The 22,136-nt window shown below is 41.6% G+C and overlaps 2 protein-coding genes across 2 annotated transcripts; both read right to left on the bottom strand.

The window, feature by feature from the left end:
• Positions 1–674: 674 nt before the first annotated feature.
• LOC136520513 (G patch domain-containing protein TGH homolog) lies at positions 675–10,758 on the bottom strand. Its single transcript, XM_066514054.1, has 16 exons — positions 10,395–10,758; positions 9,189–9,279; positions 8,739–8,833; positions 8,258–8,361; positions 7,725–7,786; positions 7,562–7,636; positions 7,150–7,295; positions 6,276–6,351; positions 6,123–6,206; positions 5,933–6,010; positions 5,449–5,587; positions 3,565–4,051; positions 3,183–3,464; positions 2,987–3,103; positions 2,324–2,533; positions 675–2,048 (listed from the first exon to the last, which is right to left on the bottom strand). Exons 1-16 carry the CDS (start codon positions 10,530–10,532, stop codon positions 1,248–1,250), a joined length of 2,985 nt encoding a protein of 994 aa, XP_066370151.1. The 5' UTR covers positions 10,533–10,758; the 3' UTR covers positions 675–1,247.
• Positions 10,574–18,403, bottom strand: LOC136523982 (uncharacterized). Its single transcript, XM_066517477.1, has 6 exons — positions 16,559–18,403; positions 16,084–16,259; positions 15,487–15,681; positions 15,124–15,442; positions 13,908–14,022; positions 10,574–10,779 (listed from the first exon to the last, which is right to left on the bottom strand). Exons 1-6 carry the CDS (start codon positions 18,401–18,403, stop codon positions 10,574–10,576), a joined length of 2,856 nt encoding a protein of 951 aa, XP_066373574.1.
• Positions 18,404–22,136: the final 3,733 nt, after the last annotated feature.

Below are 22,136 nucleotides of genomic sequence, written 5' to 3'. Positions count from 1 at the left end.
TTCGCGATTGGTATACATACAAGGAAGGCATCCGCGCATATCATTGCTTCGACTTGCTGTGGACAGTTTTTGGTGCTCAATTCGATACTTCTGAGGCGGTGCGTTGTAACATCTAACATGGAGACGCAACTGCTAATCAAGGACAAAAGACCATTACATCACTTCTTTTATCCTGACCCAAAATGCCCGACATTGCTGATTCATATCGTGTCTCGACATATGAGCACTTCTGATTGTCCTATGTCAAGCTATCATTAAGTTATGTTTATAGAGAAGAGTACTTTCTCATCTACCACATCAAATAACTAAACCATGAAAATACGTTTCATAATGGGTCTGACGATGCTCATTTAAATATCATAAATTTCATTCTTCCCTATAAACTTTGTCAGACTTGGGAAGTTAGGATTGTTTCACTCGAGAGAATAACAGAAATACTTTTACTTTTGGGATAAAGGGACAAACTACACTAAACAAGGCCGAGGAACAGCACAGCAAAATGGGAAGGGAACTGATCATCTTACCAAGCATTACCATCAAATCTACACTACCATATCTCTTGATGACATCTTGCTGCCAATAAGGGAAAGCCTGTTGGGAACAGCCAGGCCCAAATCGCTCAACTGCACTATGCTTTCACAATTCTCAAAAACCTAATTGCCTTCTGTAAAACAGAACTACACTATCATATGAATTAAGTAAACTAGAAAATAGCTATCATACAACTTGCGGTTTTGGGCACACCATAGATTTGTAATCAAACCATTTGCTACCAGGATCAAAATTTTGCAAACAGGGCTACTGCAACTACATCTTTTTCCTAAAAGACTTACAACTTTACAAGCAACCAGATGATTGCAGTTCCTTGCCATGAAACTGCAGTTCCAAACTACCGCCCATTGTGAGCATTCCCTATATATGCAAGTTTCAGAACAGTTGAGTTGGCTCAGCCCAAATGTTGCAGACAAAAGTCCATTGAACATGCACATTTGAAACCAAGGGAGCTAGAAACACGCAATTCAGGTAGCATAGACCGCTTTCTGGTATAGCAACGGTATTCCACCAATCCAACAAAGAAAACTTGGGGCAAAAGTGATGAAGGCATTGAAGCCAAGATACGCAGAACACTTCCTGTGAGCAATTTTTCCATATCTCCCAATGTTCTCATAAAAAACTTCCATGGTTTGCAAAACCAATGGCTCTTCACTGCATCTTCCATCATTTGTACATATTCCAGCAGTTCCCATTCATGAATAATCTACATGATCTTTTCTTCTGTGCTTGTGGTGTATATTACGCTTTCTACTTCTGTCTTTGTCAGAAGATCGCCTACTACTAGATTTATATCTTTCCGTGTGTTCATGATCACTAGAATCAGTATCAGATGTGTAAGTTCGGCGATGCCTTTTCTCCTTGCGTTTTCTCTCATGTTGGGTATCACTGGGAGTATCACTATCCGGGCTCCTACTCCTGCCTTTTCTGTGTCTTGAATGAGACTTCTTTCTTCTTCTGCTCCTATGGCGTTCACCAGAGGACTCAGATTCTGGAGTTCCATTCCGGATGTGACGATGTGATCTCCTTTTCCAACTCCTATGCCGTTCACTAGATGAATCAGACCTTGGACTATGGTTCTGGCTTTGCAGATGCATAGGGCGAGACCTGTTTTTCTCGGTTCTATTCTCCTGCTTCTCATATTTCATACCAAGGGTTTCAGCACTGGCTAATGGAGTATCTTCATTGATATTGCCAATTTGCACCATGCCAATAGAGCACTGATTCTCGTTTACTTTGGTGAGAGCAGTTGTCATCCTTTCATCCTGGGATGGGCGACTGGCACCAGCAGCTGAAAGTTTTTCAGGTTTAGATGAAACATGAGGCCTTTCTGGTGGGACCTCTAATCCCAGTTCTTTACCCAATGATTCTAGGAAATCCTCAGCAACAAGACGATTGAGAGCCATGTTGGCACCTTCACTTGTCTTCACAGGATCCACAGGTTGATTACTAAGAATTTCATCCACATCATCATCTGAGTCATCAGAAAAGATAGCCTGCATCCACAATAACTGAACTTGTCAATACTAAAACATATTATAATCATTTTCTAATAAACGATAAGCAGATGAAGACATTAAGCCCCTATTCAAAGAAGCCTAAGCTCCTCCAAACATAAGATTTTTTTTCAGGGTCAATGATCCTTATCCTTAAGCTTAGAGACACATCACATATTTCCCAATGTGCATCCGAACTTGTCAATTAGTTTGATCTCAGTTGACTTCTAAGACATGTTTCGATAAGAACAACCAAATACGGGACATATGCTTACCTTGTAAAGATCAACAGGTCTCTGCAAGCTGCTGGGTTCAAAGTTAGGGTCATTAGTAGCTCCATGTGATTCAACATCTGCTACCGCTTCCATAGAAGCATGCTGCGAACTCCTACTCGAGCTCTCCACTTCATCCTTTGTTCCTTTATTGAATTCTGTCATAAAGATAAGGTTCTCCATCTTGCTCCTTGGTCTTCGAACAGGCATTGGCTGCAAATGTGTGAAGGATGATCAGATTCACATGTGAGTGCTAATTTAAAATGCAATTCCACTTGAAGCTATACGCTTTAAATTAAAGCAAAAATTAATGTATTAAAGTTTGAAGCAGTCCATAAGTGAAAGAATACAGTAGAAACAGCATACAAATACACATTGTATTTGTAGTATATAAATGTCTACTAAAAAGATAGATCCATGTCCTCTTCTAATTAGAGGCTTAACATTAACATTATCATTATCATTGTTTTTAGCTAAGGAAATGGCTATTCTCAGGCATGACCAGGTGGGAAGAAGCGTAACATCAAGCGACGCTTCTGTTCTCACAAATATAAATCAAGAAAAATGCATCTACCTAAGTAATGCAAGTATATGTAACCCATATGCACACAACTATCAGAAGTATCGAAGTAATGGCAACTATAAAAAACTCATATTTCAATTTACCTTCCCCATGAAAGGGTCAACAATATCAAAACGTTTGCACAGTATTGGTGAAGGCCGCCATTCAAACTGTTCCCTTTGTGGATAGATGGGCTTCTCATCTTGTATCACTACAGAGCTCTTTATAAATTTTCCAGGAGTCAACATTTGGAAGTAGACTTAACATAATAATAATAAGGACCAAAGTCACCTCATCTACCTCTGGTTGAGTTGCCGCTACAAAACATTGCTCATTCATTCCAGGCAAAGAGAACAATGATGAAGGATCAATAACCTTTTTTCCCTTGCCCTTTTCAATTGCCTCTGCAGCAGTCTCAAAATCAAGCCTTTCTCGAGCACGATCAGCTTCTGACATAGTACTTGTAGGTGTAACATTTGCAGCACGAAGACCTCCCTTATATTTATCTCTAAGAAATTGCTCAAACCTAACTTGTTTGGCAGGATCATTGCTAAAAGGCTTCTCAGACTCTGGTAGGCCATCCTATTTGCAAGCAAGAAAAAACCATTTCCAGACCGAGAATGAGCCATTGACATAACCAATGTGATATTAACAACAACCCAATGCAATAGAAATAACTTACAACGGATATTGGCTTGACAAATGTGTCAATAAGATTAGATTGCAGTTGAACAGCTTCCTTCGCAGAAAGAGATGGGCTATGTAGTTTAGTAGTTCTATCAAGGGGCCTTTCACCAAGAATTTTCCCACGATTCTCTGCCGTCAACTTGTCAAAAGAAGTCTTTGATTTTGCAGAATCATGCCTTTGCTGACCAATATGTTTTTGCTGATGCTCCCATAACTTTCTCATATAATAGTCACAGCCATCTCCTCCACTAAGGAAAAGGAACTGCGGGTTTGTCTTACTTTTCTCCTTGTAGAAATCTTCAATATGTTTCCCACAACGTGCAACCATAGCTGCACAGCCGTCAATCAATAGTGTCAAGCTAGTGTCTTCTGGAGGAGGAACCTCAAGAGGAGCTGAGTCAGAAAACTTCTCTGCAGATTGAACTGGAGTTGGAAATTTGTGTTGAGCATCAAAATCATCCGGGATCTCAGGAGGAAGGAATCTGATAAAAGCAACAATGCCATTCAATTTCCAGAGTACTAAAGTATTTAAATATACAGCCAATACAAAATTGAATAAATCAATCTTTGGCAGTAACGATTTAAATATTCCACCCAAATTTACGTGAATTGACCTACAACAGTCTTCTGAGTTATATTTGATCACAAATTTCTGCTGTATTATACTGATGCAAAATAGTAAATGGTGACGATAGTATCATATATATTGAGATTCAAAGTGGAACAATTTTTGTATCAATAGACCTTTATATAGCTACTCTAATTGTTGGTCAAAACTTATAAAGTTTGATTCTTCGTATGTGTGCCAGTTATGACTCTGGGTGGAGGGTATGGCATGCATAGGAGAGACTTGCACATTAGTGCCCATGGAACTGTTCAACTATATCACTGCCCTTTCAAAATCACCCCTTCTAACTAATCGGATTTATTGGCAAGCTCAGTTTCAGTGCTACATATTTGGCTATTTGCCACCAAGCACCACTTCTACTGAATCAGGGGACATTCACAATAGGCAGGTGCAGGTGTCGTCCACATTTTTCTCTTCTTTTTTTAGCATAAACATGCTATATTTTCTAATAGATGTATTGCTGCCTATGTTACAAAAATATTTGGTTCACTTTCCATCTCTCTGAATCAGCATCCCAAAGATGTTTAACCCCCCGTCCCTACACCTTGTACCATGTTTCCAAAAGGTGACGTTCCGCGTCCCATGTCTCTGTTCCTCAAACCCATCAACCCGGAAACATGGTGACGACCATAATGTTTTTTTGTATTTCCAAATTTACACCCCATGATGATGGTGATGGCAACAACGACAGCAATGATAAATTAATTTTCATAGAAATTATGGCGTATGGTTTGGCGTTTTGTGTGGTTGCCAAAATAATCTGATACTAATTTTGCTTCTATTGTTCATAGCAAACAAAATCATAATCACTGGAAAATAATTTCAAACATGATCAAAGACGTGCATGTAAACTCGAATTTTTTGTTGTGTGTTTGTAAGGCTTCTCTTACCCTTTTTCTTCTTCTTTAATACAACAATACACAGCTCTCCCGCGTGTTCGAGAAAAAAATTCAAATAAGAATGCAACTATATTGCTAGAGTAGTTGGAGGTCAACGATTACAATGTTTGAATCTTGAAATGCAAACATGCCTTATAAAAATAAATGGAGGGAGTATAATTTCACATATATATTCCATTAGTTAAACTGACAAGAATGAAATTTGGCATCAATACAGTTAAATGATTAGGTAAGCTAAAAGCTTTGAAAGGGTAACACAAAGAAGGTAGAATTTAAAAACAAAACCCAGACTTCTGAAGCTAGTTCACACTGCTCCATCAAGATGAAAAGTATGAATCAGAGGAAGCATTACCGTTCAAGTTTGTACTCAGAATTTGAGGCAATCTTAAAGCTCAGGTAGAAACCTCTTTTTCTGTCATCAAGTTTGTAATTACTGTCACTGGCTGCTTTTGAAGGCTCAATATCAACTTCAGTTTGTTCATAAGCAAAACCTAAATACAAAAAATGTTAGTACAAAGGGCCAACTTATAAGTATAAAGGGTTAATATATCAACCTGAAAATATAGCATGACTACACAATGAAAACAAGTCTCCAATGTATATTAACCATGAATATGCATTTATAAAGACTTCAATCAGAAAACAAATATGAAATATCAAGATCCTGGGAAAAAATGTGTGAACGAACCCTAGTTGAGTATCATATGATTGATCACATGGCCAGAACTGAATTCCATAAAGGAGTGGTTTAAACAGAAAAACATCATATGATTGATTATGAATCCCTGGTATAAACATCACCAGTACCAAGGTTGATAAGAAGATAACTCAATTACCTGATGCATAAATATCTTCATCTTCAACATCAAGCTCTTCAAGAGCTCCAATCCCAAAACCAGGAGCATAATGTCCTGCTGATGATTGAACAACTAGCTAAGTTAATTCAAAGCTGAGGCTACACTAATCATTAATCAACTCTCAACATCAATATAATAGAATAACAGGGAGACAATCATTATATCTTACAATTAGAAATCAGAAGATTTCCCCTCATTGAAACATCATTTCGTTTGTGGTCCCTCTCTCTTGACTTCTGCAATGTTTTCCTGTCTATAAAAGGAATCAGGTGTGACAGACACAGAATAATGCTAATAAGAGTATATTATCTGAACATGATACCTCTAAACTCAGGAGCATGCTTGAATGGATCATAACCTAATCCATGAAAATCCTGCTTTGGATGAAGCACGTAGACCTAAATATTCGTGGATTGTAATACTTTCAGCAGATGTTTTCTTCATGTGTATTTCTAACACATGATGCGACCATGAACACAAAATAAATAAATAAGTATATGTATGCACACATTTTAGACATCTTGGATACTATCATACTATGGGTACATTCCCTTATAACTGAAGGTAATGAGACTTTGACCACTGATCTTCTTTTTGAAAATGAATTGTAGAGCAAAAGAGAAAAGCACATTCTGTGAAACAATATTATGAAAGTAATTATAAATTGAGGACATAGCTTTAAGTGATCAATCATAAAAACCTAGCATCCATTGGAGGCCAAGTTTGAAGCTTTGCTGTCTAGATAGCATAAAATACAACAAGTATGATGTATAATGGAGGAAAATTTGTGATAAGCTTGTTACTCCCAAAAAAAATTAAGACCTGAAAGAATATTACTTATATATTTAAATAACAATATGACAACATTCAAGAGGCCAATAAAATGTCTAGCATACATTCAGAGGTCAAATTTAAAAAAGATTTCACTGCAACACAGTCCAAGACAGCTTATGAAACCGATAAGAGTACAAGAGCAAAAGGACGAATATCGTGATTAGCTAGTTTAAGTTGGGAAAACAAATGCCCCACATGATATTTTTATATCTAAAAGAATCATAAAAAAGTGAAAAAAAATAATAAGACATTAGAAGAACAGATGTTATAAAGAGCCAAACAAGAAAATACAGCCCTGTAACGAGGTGAATAACAAGGAAATATGCCCATGCAATGAAGCAAAAAACACTCATTCTGCTTACAGGGGTATTTCCAGATACAGGTATTTCCTCGACCGACCCCACAACAGCTTTATCTAAGCTAGGGTTTTCGGCACTTTGATCTTGATCCTCATCATCCTTGGCACCAGAGAGAGCAAGAAAAGCTTTTCTAGCGTTCCTGCGTGATTCTGCATGCAGATTTTTTTTTTTCATTTTTTCAGTTTAGGAGACATACAACTCCAAATGATCAGGAAGAAATGTCATATTTGAGAATCGCAACGAAACTTTTGAGCAGAATAATGTTTTCAAACTAATGATAATTAGCGAGGCCAGAAGCTGCTATTACAAGGCATTGGCTGTAGCCTTCAAGAGTTCTGACCAAATGAAGGGCCACACTTCGACAGACAATGGCTGAACTTACCAAACAAACAAAAACATTGAAAACAAAGCATACCATATAAGGAATCAGCATGTGAGTCCCTGATAGAGCGTCCTTGGCGCCAACCCATTTTCATTAACAATGTCACACCTGTTCAAGCATGGTAATGATATAAAATTCAATGAAAGTACATACATCAACTCAAATATTATTGAGAAAACATGAGAACAAATAATACCAATTGAATTTGTGGTGGGGACCACCAATTCATCAGGTATGGGACCAGGTATAGCAGATGGTCTGCAAGGAGATGTAAAAATGAAAAGACATATATCAGCAAAAGGTAGTTCAATTTGGATGCACTCATACACAAGTTGGTGGCATTCAAATACAACGGCATAGATGTAATAATAAGAATACAAATAGATAAATAATGAAAAAGTAGGAAACTAAAGGGCTCAAATAGGCAACTAAATTTGAGAAAAATCCATAAAGAGGCCCATAGGAACCATTTGTTTGTCTCTTCCTCTCCATGGATCATTTTTGTTCATTTTCACTCCACCCAACTCAGCGATATGGCCGCATGAGACTCCCACCAACTGCTGGGGCTTAAGGTTTGACCAAAACAGCTTGGTTGAATGGAACCACAATAAATAGCAGAAAAATGTGCAGAGAGATGACTGAAGAGTGCTTTGATGGGCAACAGATAAGCTAAGTTCAATAAGTGCATTCATTTATTAAACTGGTAGAACAGGATGATAAGACGCTAACCTCTCCTTTTGTTCCTTGGATGCCTGTTTTCGAGCATACTCTGCAGCTGTAAAACCAAAGGTATCGTACTGCTGAGATGTCTCCAAAGCATTACCACCCATATCCTATAAATAGTACCCACACTGTCAAATGAACTCGATTTTTTCAAGAATGAATACATGCTATGAAATAACTTCAATCAGACTATTTGCGCCTCCAAACAGCAGAAATTAGACCAGCCTTAAAAGTTGAATCTGATGTCAAAAAGAAAAGCTGAATCTGATCAGATCAACATGCCCTACGATAATGATACATATTTACAAGCCTGGACCTGCAAACCAGTCAGGTGACTCTGGCAACATGTCTGCCTAAAAGCCATTCTTTAACCAAGTTAAAAGGGAAAGTATGAAAAATTATTGCAGAAAGAACAAATTTTCATACTATCTGAGCAATTGGGTAGCTTTTCAAAATTTTATTTGCAAGGTTAAAGAACATTATGTACCTTTATATCCTCCTCATCAAGAAAATTGTATAAGCTTTGCTTTGTCAGCTCAGCTCTATTCTTTCGTGATGATGTAAATGTCTGTGGTGTCCACCCTGAGGAAAATCATAGTGCCTATATTATAAAATGTGTTTCCTCAATGCTACTCTCATGCATACTATTCCCTCTGTACAGAAAAGAATGCAATTATAGTATAGTACCAAGTCAAAACATTTTAAGTTTAACCAAGTTTATACAAAAAAAAAATCAAAGTTATGATACCAAATAAGTGTCATTAGATTCGTCGTGAGATATATTTTCATAGTATACCTATTTCATGTTATAAATATTGATACTTTTTTCTATAAATTTGGTCAAACTTTAGAAAGTTTGGCAAGGGATAAAGCTAGAATTAAATCCTTTTCTAGATGGAGGTAGTATAATAATTATTAAAAATTCAATGGAACATACCCTCTTTTGAGCCAACAGTATTGTAAAAGCCAGCAGAGAATCCACCAGTAAATGCGCCATGAAATCTTCTTCTTCCTTCTTCATCCCTCACCTATACGCCACATGAAAACAACAATAAAACTTGAAGTAAATCAAATGCCACATGACTTCAGTTGAAATCTACAATGCACAAGCTCAACAAGTACGAAGACAAGTAACTCACGAAAGATAACAATTCAATCCATACTATAACTTAGTAGTAAAAAATAAATGGTATGATGTAATGAATTCTCATATTCTCTGCAAACATGCAGCATCAACCACTGATGTTACTCTGCAGATTTGTTAATACAAATACAAGATCACAATGGCTACAAAATCACAAATTTATATTTTTGTGAGTCTACATTGCACTATCCAAAGTCCAAACAGATAAACAGCATCCACGTTACAAGGAACCTAGCAACTAATAGAGGAATAGTTGAGCAAAAATCACATCTGAACTACATGAATTTCCACAACCCATTCCATTATGAGATCAGCAGAACCCACAATCAAGGTCTTAGTTACTGAACTATGGTTTGACTAACAAGCGCACACAAGGATAAACAACAGGATTAACAGTATTCTGCAGGATGATGGAATTAAGCATCTCCTTTGAGAAGTACTCCACCCATTCCAAATTATAAGTCGTTAGAAAAGCCAAAACAACTTATAATTTGGAACAAAGGGAGTAGACAGATATAATTCACAATTTAAACCATTATTCTGCTTCTGCATTTTCCTAGTTGACACACTGCCCAACTAACAAAACAGGCCATAAAGAGCAACTGATTGCCCTAAAAGTCTCGAGCTAGCTTTCACCCCAACCCCAATGGTACGAGCAGAAAATTAACACAGCTCTGTTTATAATATGAGCCACCAAAGCTAAACAGAAGCATGGCATCAAGTAGCTGACGACAGCAGCAGGCATGTGAGCAAACCCCAAATGGAAGAGTATGTGCAGTATCCCTCTTGATCACAACTAAATCGCATCGCAATTGCTCGGCAAACCGCAAACATTAAAAAAAACGCAATATCTGTTGCATTGCTAATCACGAAATTGCAAGTCCCAGTAGCTCGAATCCATCACTACCAACACCGCAGCAGGACACATATCCATTTCCTACCGCAACAATAGGGAGACTGGGTGAGGGAGGAGAGGAAAGAGGGAGGTGAGAGAAAGACCTCCTGCTTCCAGGCAGGGAGGGCGCGGAGTTGACCAGCCTCGGCGACGGCGCGGCGCTTGCGGGCGGAGGTGTCCTCCTCTCGCTCGATGGGCGTCCCATAGACTACGAGATCCTCGTCGTCACTGTCGACCCCCATGGTGGCGGGAAGCTGCGGAGGCCAATGATGATCAGGAAGCCCTAGCTAGCCGGCGGATTGACGGGGTGCAGGGCGAAGCCGGCCGGGGCTGCAGGTGTCGGGGTGGGGGCGGCCGCCGGCCGGACCGGCAGGTGATGGGGTGGGGGCGGTGCCGGCCGGAGATGCAGGTGCCGGGGTGGGGAGCGGCGGCGTCGGCCGGGGATCACGAAGAGATGGCTGGGCGGCGGCGGCGGTGGCTTCGTGTTGGCTAAGAGAGAGAGGGGGAAAAAAAGAGAAAGAGAAAAAAAATACATCAAGATTGGTGCTAGAGAGGAGATGAATGGCTCGGATAGCCCGCGCGGACACACAGGGATGTGAGCGGGCCTTTTCCCGGTTGGCCTATTGGGAGATCTGCCATATGGGTTGGGTTCTGTGCTCTATGACGTGTTAGTATTTTGTGGCTCTCGATCAAATTGTTTAACTTATCTATATAAAAGGGATTTTTACCTATACTATCATATTTTTTTAAGTTTTAAGATACGTCATTACAATTCATCCATTCAAAGATCTGCTATTATAATTCTATCTATCTCCATCCTTAAAGCACAAAACTCAAATCACAGATCTTCGAATAGGCGAATTGTAATGGCAAACTTGGAGAATTATAATGGTATGGATAAAAAAAACAAACCTATTTTTTATTCTCACTAGATATATGCCTGTGCGTTGTACGAGGCATATTTTTTTAGAACTACACGCTTGCGCTGCCGAAGGCCGCAGCAACGGCTACCCAGATACGAACCACCATGTCGCGGAGGTTGTCCGTGTCGGGGGACGTGAGGCTTGATGAGCTTGTCCAGCGCTTGCCGAAATCGCTATCTTCGCAAGTGAGCAAGTGACTTCACATGTAAGAAAATATTTTGGACAATACCATTACATGAAATTGAAATAGTGGCAATCAACATACTCCCTCTGCCCCCCTTTCTCTGTCGTTCCGGGAGCAAAAGTAATTGTCTAGATTCACTCAATCAACAATGCACCTGTACTCAGAGTATGGCCAGGTTCAGATAACTATTGCTGCATATGGTTAAGAGCAAAAACGACTTACATATAGGGACAGAGGGAGTAAGTAGGCAACATTATAAGTCCTACTACAGCGGGCCCATGAATTTTCCAAATTCCAATACTAAGAAAAGTATGGTATGACCCAAACAAAAAGCAGCACTAAATCAGCATGAATACATAGACCGTTGTAGATCATAGCAGTGATTCGTGATCAGGCAAGCCAAACAGTGAGGAATGAAGCAGATCCACACTCTACATTGCAGTAGTATTACATCACAGGTAGCTAAGCAAAAGAACCATCAGCCAGATCCATTAATTAATCGATCCATTGATTGGGTGATAATCACATATACACTCACACACTAACCATTATCTGTTTATCGGTTCCTGTGTGTTGCACCGGGTTACAAATTTTCATCTACGCCTACAGTGACGCTTAGACTAACATATTAACAAATCTAATTACATAGAAACTGATTTCATCATTTTCATAAATCAGAAAATAATAATAAAATAATAAACAATTTTGCATTGGGAACCCTATAAACTATTTAAAAATCCATGAAGGTCCTATTTTTTTCCTCTTTAGTTATTTATATCAACTAATTCCCAAAATGAACTGTAGTATGTTAAAAAAAGAAAAAGCTGAATGTGTATCATGGTCAGAGAGGGTTATGTTGTTATGTTGCAATGTTTAGTTATAGCACCTTGGTAGAATGGGAAAAAATTTAAAAATATAAGTTGTATAAATAATAAGCATATTTTCATTATTTGAGAACATGGTCTCAAATAATTTGTTTTAATCACTATGAGTTTTTTTCTATTAGAAATATTCAATGTATCAAAAAATCAACAAATAACACATCTAATATAAATTACTTGGGAAATGGCCACTCACGCTCCCACCCCTCCCCCTCCCGGCACCTCCTCCTCCACCAGCCCCACGTCGGTGCCTGCCCTTGGCCCGACGGCCACCCTCTCAGCCGTGCATCCGCAGGCTCCCCTCTCCTCCTAGGTGCCGGGCTCCTCCCCTTCTCCGCTGTCCCAGGTTGGCCGTTCCAAAGGCGAGCGGTGGCGCGACGCTAGCCCGTCTTCTTCTGCGGGTGGTGACGTGCACACGCCTATGCAACGCGTGTAGCAAGTTTTGTGACCCGATCTTCTCGTAGGATCCGCGAACTTGATAACTTGTCGCTGCGTGACCTGGTGAAGAGGCAGTGCACCGCGAGGCTGTCCACGCGACGAACTACCGAGACAATCACCCTTCCACGTACCGACGAAACAGCCCACGCAATCACGCCCTATAGACGTGAAGGCACGAACTGGGTGAACCGCAGTTCGGCGTTCTACAACTCCCTTAGGAATCGAAAGAACAAGTGTTGCAAGCCTCTCAAGACTCACGCATAAACAAAACTCCACGAGTTTGTGTATTCTGAATTCAGCTAATCAAGATCTGACCTTTCATTGTCTAGTACAAGATATATATAGGGATAGGGACGTTCAGCTTGGAGTAAATGGCAGCATGCGCATGCACCAGTGGATTTCGTGGCTGGTTCGCGCGTCTTTCAGCTTCTGATAGCAGTTACTAAAATGAGCATAACTCTTTATTGGGAAGTCCAAATAATGAGCCGTTTGATGGGCTGGAAAGTAGACTTGAAGACGCTTCCATCCACATATAGAACACCGTCTAACTCCTTGTATTCTGTCCGCGGTGATGCTTGGAATTCGTACCATGTATCAGTCATCTAGCTTCTGGTTGCATTTCCATGCAAAGGTGATGAACCACCATTTTATTCTTGCACACCATAGGCTTCTTGGTTCAAATGTCCAGAGGCTTGAATCCATCTTCATCCCATGCTGGTTCATACACTCTATCATTCCTAAGGACATTGGAACAAGAACTCAAAAGCATAGGCTCATTCAACATAAACTGATTATTAAACATAAGGTTAGCGTTCACCTGAGAATGAATTTCCTTCTCCAATTGTTTAGCTCTACTTCTTGTAATTGGACCAGCTTTATCAAGTGGAGTTTCATTTGAAGATGAGTGAATGCTAGGAATGTCCTCATTAGCCTCCCCCTCTTGAGAAGGAGTCGTCCTCGACTCAGGCTCACCAACAAATGGAAGCAAGTCTTTGACATTGAATGTTGTACTCACATTGGAATATTCAGGTGGCAGCTCAATTTTGTAAGCATTATCATTTATCTTGTGTAAAACCTTGAACGGACCATCACCCCTAGGAGATAACTTACTCTTGCGCTGTTGGGGAAATCGATCCTTGCGTAGATGCAACCACACGAGGTCTCCGGGCTGGAATGTAACCTTCTTCTTACCTTTGTTCGCTTGCTTTGCATATTGTGCTGATTTCTTCTCGATATTCCTTCTTGTCTCATCATGTAGCTTCTTGAGAAAATCTGATCTCTTTGCTGCATCCAAGTTAACTTGTTCCTGTAATGGTAAAGGCAAAAGATCCATGGGAGTATGCGGTTTAAACCCATAAACAATTTCAAATGGACAAAAGTTTGTTGTGGAATGGACTGTCCTGTTATAAGCAAATTCAACATGTGGAAGGCAGTCTTCCCACTGCTTCAAATGCTTTTTCAACACAGCACGCAACATGGTGGACAAGGTACAGTTGACAACTTCAGTTTGCCCATCGGTTTGCGGATGACAAGTGGTAGAAAATAACAACTTTGTACCAAATTTAGCCCATAACGTCTTCCAAAAATAGCTTAGAAATTTTGTATCCCGATCTAAAACAATAGTCCTTGGTACTCCATGTAAACGAACGATCTTCCTGAAAAACAAATCAGCAACATGTGAAGCATCGTCGTTCTTATGACATGGAATAAAATGTGCCATTTTAGAGAATCGGTCAACAACAACAAAGATAGAATCCCTCCCCCTCTGAGACCGAGGTAACCCCAAAATAAAATCCATGGATATATCTTCCCAAGGTACATTCAGAACTGGTAATGGAGTATAAAGACCATGGGGATTAAGGCGGGACTTAGCTTTCAAGCAGATTATGCAGCGTGCAACATGTCGCTGGACATCACGTCGCATATGTGGCCAAAAGAAATGATCGGAGAGCATGTCCAATGTCTTTTTGATGCCAAAATGACCAGCTAAGCCACCAGCATGTGCTTCCTGCAAAAGAACTTAACGAATCGAGCAGGCTGGAATGCATAGTTTGTTAGTCCGAAATAAAAAACCATCATGCACATAATACTTGTCCCAGCCTTTTCCAGCAATGCAATGAGAGAAAGGTTCTTTAAAATCAGAATCAGCTGCATAGAGTGTTTTAATGGATTCCAAACCAAGCACTTTTGTATCTAATTGTGTAACCAAACCACATCTCCGTGATAAGGCATCGGCAACAATGTTATATTTTCCACGCTTATGTTTTACAACATAGGGAAATGTTTCAATGAACTCAATCCATTTAGCATGTCTACGGTTCAGTTTGCCTTGACTTTTTAGATATTTCAAAGCTTCATGATCAGAATGGATGACAAATTCTTTAGGTAACAAATAATGTTGCCAAACTTCCAAAACTCGAACTAAGGCATAAAGCTCTTTATCATAGACAAAATAATTCAGATGTGGACCATTCAACTTTTCAGAAAAGTAGGCAACATGTTTACCTTCTTGAAGTAGTACACCTCCTATGCCAATACCACTCGCATCACATTCGATCTCAAATGTCTTACCAAAATCAGGAAGTTGTAGCAGCGGTGCTTCACAAAGCTTTGTTTTCAGCTCATTGAAGGCTTGGTCTTGTTCATCACCCCACTTGAATGGAACATCCTTCTTTGTCAAATTGTTGAGGGGTGCAGCGATGGTGCTGAAATCTTTAACAAAATGCCTGTAAAAACCTGCAAGACCATGAAAACTTCGAACTTGACTCACATTTGTAGGTGTAGGCCAATCCTTATTGCTTTAACCTTTTCTTCATCAACTTGAATTCCATCTGCAGAAACAACAAATCCAAGAAAAACAACACGGTCTGTGCAAAATGTGCATTTAGCAATGTTTCCATACAATTTGTCAGCTCTCAAAACAGCAAGAATTTGACGGATATGATCAAGGTGTTCATCAAATGATCTGCTATAGATCAGGACATCATCAAAATAAACAACAACAAATTTGCCAATGAAAGCTCTTAACACATGATTCATCAAACGCATAAAAGTTGAAGGAGCATTTATCAAACCAAAGGGCATCACAAGCCATTCATAGAGACCAAATTTAGTTTTAAATGTTGTTTTCCATTCATCACCTATTTTCATTCGAATTTGATGATAACCACTACATAAATCAATCTTGGTGAAAATAGTTGAACCACTCAGCTCATCTAACATGTCATCAAGCCTTAGAATAGGGTGACGATATCGAACAGTTATAGCATTGATAGCACGACAATCAACACACATACGCCAAGAACCATCTTTCTTTGGAACTAACAACATAGGAACATCATATGGTGATAAGGATTCACGAACATACCCTTTGTCCAAAAGCTCTTTTACCTGTTGCTGAATTTCCTTTGTTTCTTCGAGGTTTGTGCGGTATGCTGGACGGTTGGGAAGAGAAGCACCAGGGACCAAGTCAATTTGATGCTCAATGCCACGAAGTGGGGGAAGTCCAGCTGGTAGCTCATCAGGAAAAACATCCTCAAAGTCCTGTAACAAATCAAGAACAACACTAGGCAGCGAGCAAGGTAAGTCGTTAGTGGAAAGTAAAACCTCCTTGTACAACAGTACAAAGAATGGGGCTGTAGTGTTTGTCACATCTCTCAAATCACTCCTGCTCACAAATAAGCACTCAGTTTGGTGTGGCTGTTTTAAAGTGGAATGAGGCTTTATGTGGCTGGATGCTTTAGAACTATCTTCCTTAGTTTTCTTTTTTCAGATTCCTCTCTTTTCATGCGAGCCACATCTGAAATATGTATCTCCTCTGGAGATAATGGAACAAGAACCACCTTCTTGTCATTGGCAATGAAAGTGTATTTGTTAGACCGTCCAAAATGCATCGAATCCATATCAAATTGCCAGGGCCGACCAAGCAGCAAATGGCATGCTTGCATGGGGACAATATCACAATCAACCTCTCCATGATAATCACCAATGGAAAATGACAAACGAATCATGGCTGAAACCTTAACTGTCCCAGAATTATTCAACCATTGCATATGGTATGGATGTGGATGGCGACGTGGCTGCAAACCAAGCTTCTCAACAAGCAAAGCACTAACAATATTATTGCAGCTCCCACCATCTATGATGAAACGGCACACTTGTCCTTTCACTTTGCATCGGGACTGAAACAAATTATGGCGTTGTCCTTGTTCAGCAGCAACAAACTGATTGGAAAGAACTCTCCTAACCACCAAAGAAGGAGATGGTGTATTCATTGTAGAAGGCTCCAAATCAGGAAAATCAACAAGCAACTCATCAAAATCAGCACTAGTAATCTCGTCAGAAGATGGAGAAATAATATCTTGTAGCATGTTATTGTGAGCAAAAGTTGGAATAGGCTGAATGGCTAAACAATTCAGACCTAGCTCAAATGTACCATCCTCAGCTGAATACTCACAAGTATCAAGATTTAGATCTGCAAATACATTGTTAAACTCTTCATCATCTTCACTTTGAGAATCATAAGAACCATCAGCAAGTGCAATAATGGTACGCTGATTGGGACATTCAGCTTGCTTATGTCCATGACCACCACACTTAAAACACTCAATCTTGCTTGTCTTCCGTTGGGCTGCTGTAACAGAGGAGCTGGACTGATTGGAATTTACAGCTTTGCCTCTTGAATCAAAATGTTTGGCAGACGTTGAAATTGAACGAGAAGTTGCACGAGATGAAGGTGTGTGCACCTCTGACCCGTGCTGCTGTGAATGGCGCCATGGAGTAGAACTATGAGGAGCTAAAAATGAAGCACGGTTCTTATAAGATTCAGCAAGCTGCCGTTCTGCCCTTTTTGCAAAATGTAGCAATTCATCCATAGTGTTGTAATTAGTCATGTCCACCTTGTCTGCGATTGGTTTATTAAGACCAACCAGAAATCGAGCCATCGTTGATTCCTCATCTTCAGTGATACCGGTACGAAGTAGACACATTTCCATTTCCTGAAAATATTCATCCACACTATGATGACCTTGGACAAGACGTTTCAGCCTCAAATGTAGCTCACGAGAATAATGGGCAGGAACAAATCTCCGCCTCATTTCTCGTTTCATGTCATCCCAAGTAATACGATCATGTCCAACACGGCAGAAATCAGCACACACTTGATTCCACCAAGTGATTGCATAACCTGTGAACTCAATTGCAGCAAGCTTTGCTTTCTTGACAGGAGGGTAAGTATAGAAATCAAAGATCTGATCAACCTTGGTCTCCCACTCAAAATAATCATCAGCACTTTCCTTTCTATTAAATTTTGGAATAGACACTTTCACTTTGCTTAAACCATCATCATCACGACGACGATGGCGGTCACGATAACCATGATGGACACCATGTCGATGATCATCCATGTCGGACAACATATCATCATCACCATCATAATCTCTACCTCCAACTAGAACGCACCGAGCATGACCAAAACCATGGCCAAACCCACCACGTCCATGTCCATGACTAGCGGCATGATGTGGTGCCTCGTTATCCTCATTGTCATCATCCTCATTTGGTGGTGGTTCTCTATGAGGCATGTTCAATTGGAGAGTTTGTAGTTGTTGCATCAAATCATTCATTTGTGTACGCAGCTCCTGGAATTCCTCCACCGAAACAGCGGCACCATCTCCACGTCCTGCCATATTAGTAGAGGGGGAAAAAGGACAATATATATGTGGAATATATGTGGAAACACTCCCTCACCACTTGCTGAACAAGTTCTTTCTCTTCCTGGAAAGGGCAAGAACCGGGGCTACAATCTGTAGTGGAAGAGTGAAGAGACTATGGTGCAACAGCTCACGATGCTTTTAAGTGGAGCTTGGTGGGGTAATATGTAAATGGAATGCACTGTGTAGTAATGCAAAACCGAATAATAATCCAAGAACTCAAGTCTAAGTTGCTGAAAATAAAGGAAAAGATGCTCAAAGAAAGGAACAAGATGTAGGAAGTGGATAGATGAACACCAATTGCACCAACCAAAACTTGTTGCTGCCCAAACCCCTTTGTGGTGTGCTGAACACAATTCTCTTTTATGTCTTTTCTTTCCCTTTTTTTTGAACAAGAACTCATTGTTTTCAGTCCTTCTTTTGATCGATATACATCTTTTCTTTTAACCTTTGTGACAAACGCAGCACAACTTTCAACTAAAGGGGCACATAAGGATCAACTAAGATGGACGGCGCAGCACAAAAACAAGAAACTCGGGTGGGGAATTTGTGGCGGGTAGAAAACAAGGGTGGAACGGGTGTTTTTTTTTATTTATATATATGCAGCAAGCAATGACGATCAGAACAAGGGTGGGATGGGTGGGTACATGCAGCAAGCGATTTGATGATTAGAACAATGATAACAACTAGAATGATGTGGAAAAGAAAAATTCAGCAACTAGACAAATCTTAAAGGATTAAAACTCGATAAAGCAAACTACAAAATCAGTAGCACGTATGAATTTGGGCTGTAGGTTTTCTTTTTTGGCTATTAGTGGACAGTAGGTATATAAACTCTATCCTACCAAAAACAAGAACAATCCTAACGAGTAAACGGAGGCTCTGGTACTAGATGACGTGCACACGCCTATGCAACGCGTGTAGCAAGTTTTGTGGCCCGATCTTCTCGTAGGATCCGCAAACTTGATAACTTGTCGCTGCGTGACCTGGTGAAGAGGCAGTGCACCGCGAGGCTATCCACGCGATGAACTACCGAGACAATCACCCTTCCACGTACCGACGAAACAGCCCACGCAATCACGCCCTATAGACGTGAAGGCACGAACTGGGTGAACCGCAGTTCGGCGTTCTACAACTCCCTCAGGAATCAAAAGAACAAGTGTTGCAAGCCTCTCAAGACTCACGCATAAACAAAACTCCACGAGTTTGTGTATTCTGAATTCAGCTAATCAAGATCTGACCTTTCATTGTCTAGTACAAGATATATATAGGGATAGGGACGTTCAGCTTGGAGTAAATGGCAGCATGCGCATGCACCAGTGGATTTCATGGCTGGTTCGCGCGTCTTTCAGCTTCTGATAGCAGTTACTAAAATAAGCATAACTCTTTATTGGGAAGTCCAAATAATGAGCCATTTGATGGGCTGGAAAGTAGACTTGAAGACGCTTCCATCCACATATAGAACACCATCTAACTCCTTGTATTCTGTCCGTAGTGATGCTTGGAATTCGTACCATGTATCAGTCATCTAGCTTCTGGTTGCATTTCCATGCAAAGGTGATGAACCACCATTTTATTCTTGCACACCATAGGCTTCTTGGTTCAAATGTCCAGAGGCTTGAATCCATCTTCATCCCATGCTGGTTCATACACTCCATCATTCCTAAGGACATTGGAACAAGAACTCAAAAGCATAGGCTCATTCAACATAAACCGATTATTAAACATAAGGTTAGCGTTCACCTAAGAATGAATTTCCTTCTCCAATTGTTTAGCTCTACTTCTTGTAATTGGACCAGCTTTATCAAGTGGAGTTTCATTTGAAGATGAGTGAATGCTAGGAATGTCCTCATTAGGTGGCTCCCCCTCCGTCCCGTCGTATCGCAAGGTCCTGCTATCTGGTGGCACCTCATCATCTCCCTTATCATAGCTGGCGGAGGTGTAGGTTCTACGGCCACCGAAGGTCATCCTCTTAGTGTGGCCTCGTTAGGCGTTCGTCCAAGATGGACCTGACGCGTCTGAGTGGCAGCGTTACGAAAGCCGCCATGCCTGCAAGAAGCGCCTGAAGGAGTCGCGCGGTTCCCGTCGGCTGGTCCTAGAGGACCTCAAAGGGAGGTGTTTCAACTGCTTTGCAACCTCTCACCGCACCGCCGTCTGTCATGAGGGTCCTCGCTACTTCAAGTGCCACGAGATAGGGCATCGTGCGTCCAGCTGTGTTGGTCGTGGACAGGCTCTACTCTCGGCAGCGCCTCGGGGACGCCTTGTCTGGCGGCCAAAGGCAACGCCCAGGGACCTAGGCGCTAAGAAGATGGTGGTCACGGAGACCTCGCCTGGCTTGGATGGGTTTGGTGCTGCAGTAGATCTTAGTACGTCCAGGCGACGTCGATGCCGTGTCAGGAAGAGGCGGCGTTCTGGCGCTGCTGGACAGAGCGGGTCTCCTAGCCAGGCTGATGAAGATAATGGCGATCCTGCTGCTGCTGTCAATGTTGGTTTCCGGCTTCCTCCGCTGACATTCTTGCCCAGCACCGACGTATCCTCGACCGCTCGGCTAGGATGGCCAGGGCCAAGGACGAGCTATGCAAGACGCTCTCGGTCGTGATCGTTGGAGACTTGGTGTCTCTATCGGTTGATGTTCTGGTGGATGATCTTGCTCATCGCAATGAACTCCCGGTTGAGTCGCTGGAGTTTCACCATCTGAGCCATGATGATGGCCTACTGGTTCTCCCCGACGAACCTATAGCTATTCGAGTTTACAATGAAGGGTGGCCACTGCTGCTGCCGCCGTTCACACTCTACTTCCGACGCTGGTCTTGGTTTAAGAATGCGTCCGTGGTGGTCTTGCCCTCGCTTGTCGACGTCGAGCTGTGAGGCATACCGGCGCACGCCTAGGAGCTCGAGACGGTGGAGCACCTGCTTGATGAATGGTGCGGGGTTCGTGAGCTCCATCCTAATACGGTCGATCGGCGAGATTATTCGTCCTTTCGGCTCAAGGCTTGGTGTTCCAAGCCGGAGCTCATCCCGGCGGTCATGGACTTAGACATCATCGAGCCCCCTGTGCATGATGAAGATTTGAAGCGCACATTGAGTTATGAAATCAAAGTTGTAGTTTCTGTGGCTCCGCTGTCAGGGGTGAACGGCGTTCCACCCCCGCCTCCTCCGCATGATGATCCTGGCCATGGTAGGCGACATCGCCGGCGGTGCGAACCTGATCCACCAGAGTCCTCAGCTCCTAATTCCGGTGCCTCCATTGATGGTGCTACACGAGTCCCTGTGCATCGGCGGTTGGGCCCGGTCTGCATCAAGCCGGTTGATGGCTCGCTTCGCTCTATGCCCGAGGTGACGCAGGCGCCTTCAATTCTCTCGCCCACCTCATTTCTGCCTGCTGTAATTGATGATATGGCGGCCTTGGTCATTATGCCACGGTTTGGGGAAGAGGAAGTGATCCCAGGCATGCCGGGATTTCAGTTGTGGATGTCGGGTGCGACACAGATCGGTGGGGATGACTATGTGGAGTTCGGCTCTGGGGTTGTGGGCTCTATCTCAGCCCAAGTGCCTGAAAGGATATCTATCAGTCTCGTGCATTCAGGCCCAGAATCACCTCTGGTTGCTGATGGCCAATTGGAGCAGTCCGATCTCCTGGCTTCTCCATCGCCGGACATCATCCCTATTGATGCTCTGGTCCTGGCGGCTCTGCGCTCCTCGCCGATGG

This window comes from Miscanthus floridulus, chromosome 18 (genome assembly GCF_019320115.1).
Source record: "Miscanthus floridulus cultivar M001 chromosome 18, ASM1932011v1, whole genome shotgun sequence".
Lineage (NCBI taxonomy): Eukaryota > Viridiplantae > Streptophyta > Magnoliopsida > Poales > Poaceae > Miscanthus > Miscanthus floridulus.
Note: the sequence above shows the minus strand (reverse complement) of the source record. Positions and strands in the feature narration are given on the sequence as shown.

Excerpts from the sequence above, each read along its gene's own strand:
- LOC136523982 (XM_066517477.1), bottom strand. The coding sequence starts at position 18,403 with ATGGCAGGACGTGGAGATGGTGCCGCTGTTTCGGTGGAGGAATTCCAG. Across the intron at positions 15,682-16,083 it reads AAAGAGCTTTTGGACAAAGG|ATCATTTGATGAACACCTTG; the intron begins GTATGTTCGTGA and ends GATCTATAGCAG. Across the intron at positions 10,780-13,907 it reads TGCAAAGCAAGCGAACAAAG|CCAACACGAAGCCACCGCCG; the intron begins GTAAGAAGAAGG and ends TCTCTCTCTTAG.
- LOC136520513 (XM_066514054.1), bottom strand. The coding sequence starts at position 10,532 with ATGGGGGTCGACAGTGACGACGAGGATCTCGTAGTCTATGGGACGCCC. Across the intron at positions 8,834-9,188 it reads TACTGTTGGCTCAAAAGAGG|GGTGGACACCACAGACATTT; the intron begins GTATGTTCCATT and ends GATTTTCCTCAG. Across the intron at positions 3,104-3,182 it reads TAGCGGCAACTCAACCAGAG|AGCTCTGTAGTGATACAAGA; the intron begins GTAGATGAGGTG and ends AAATTTATAAAG.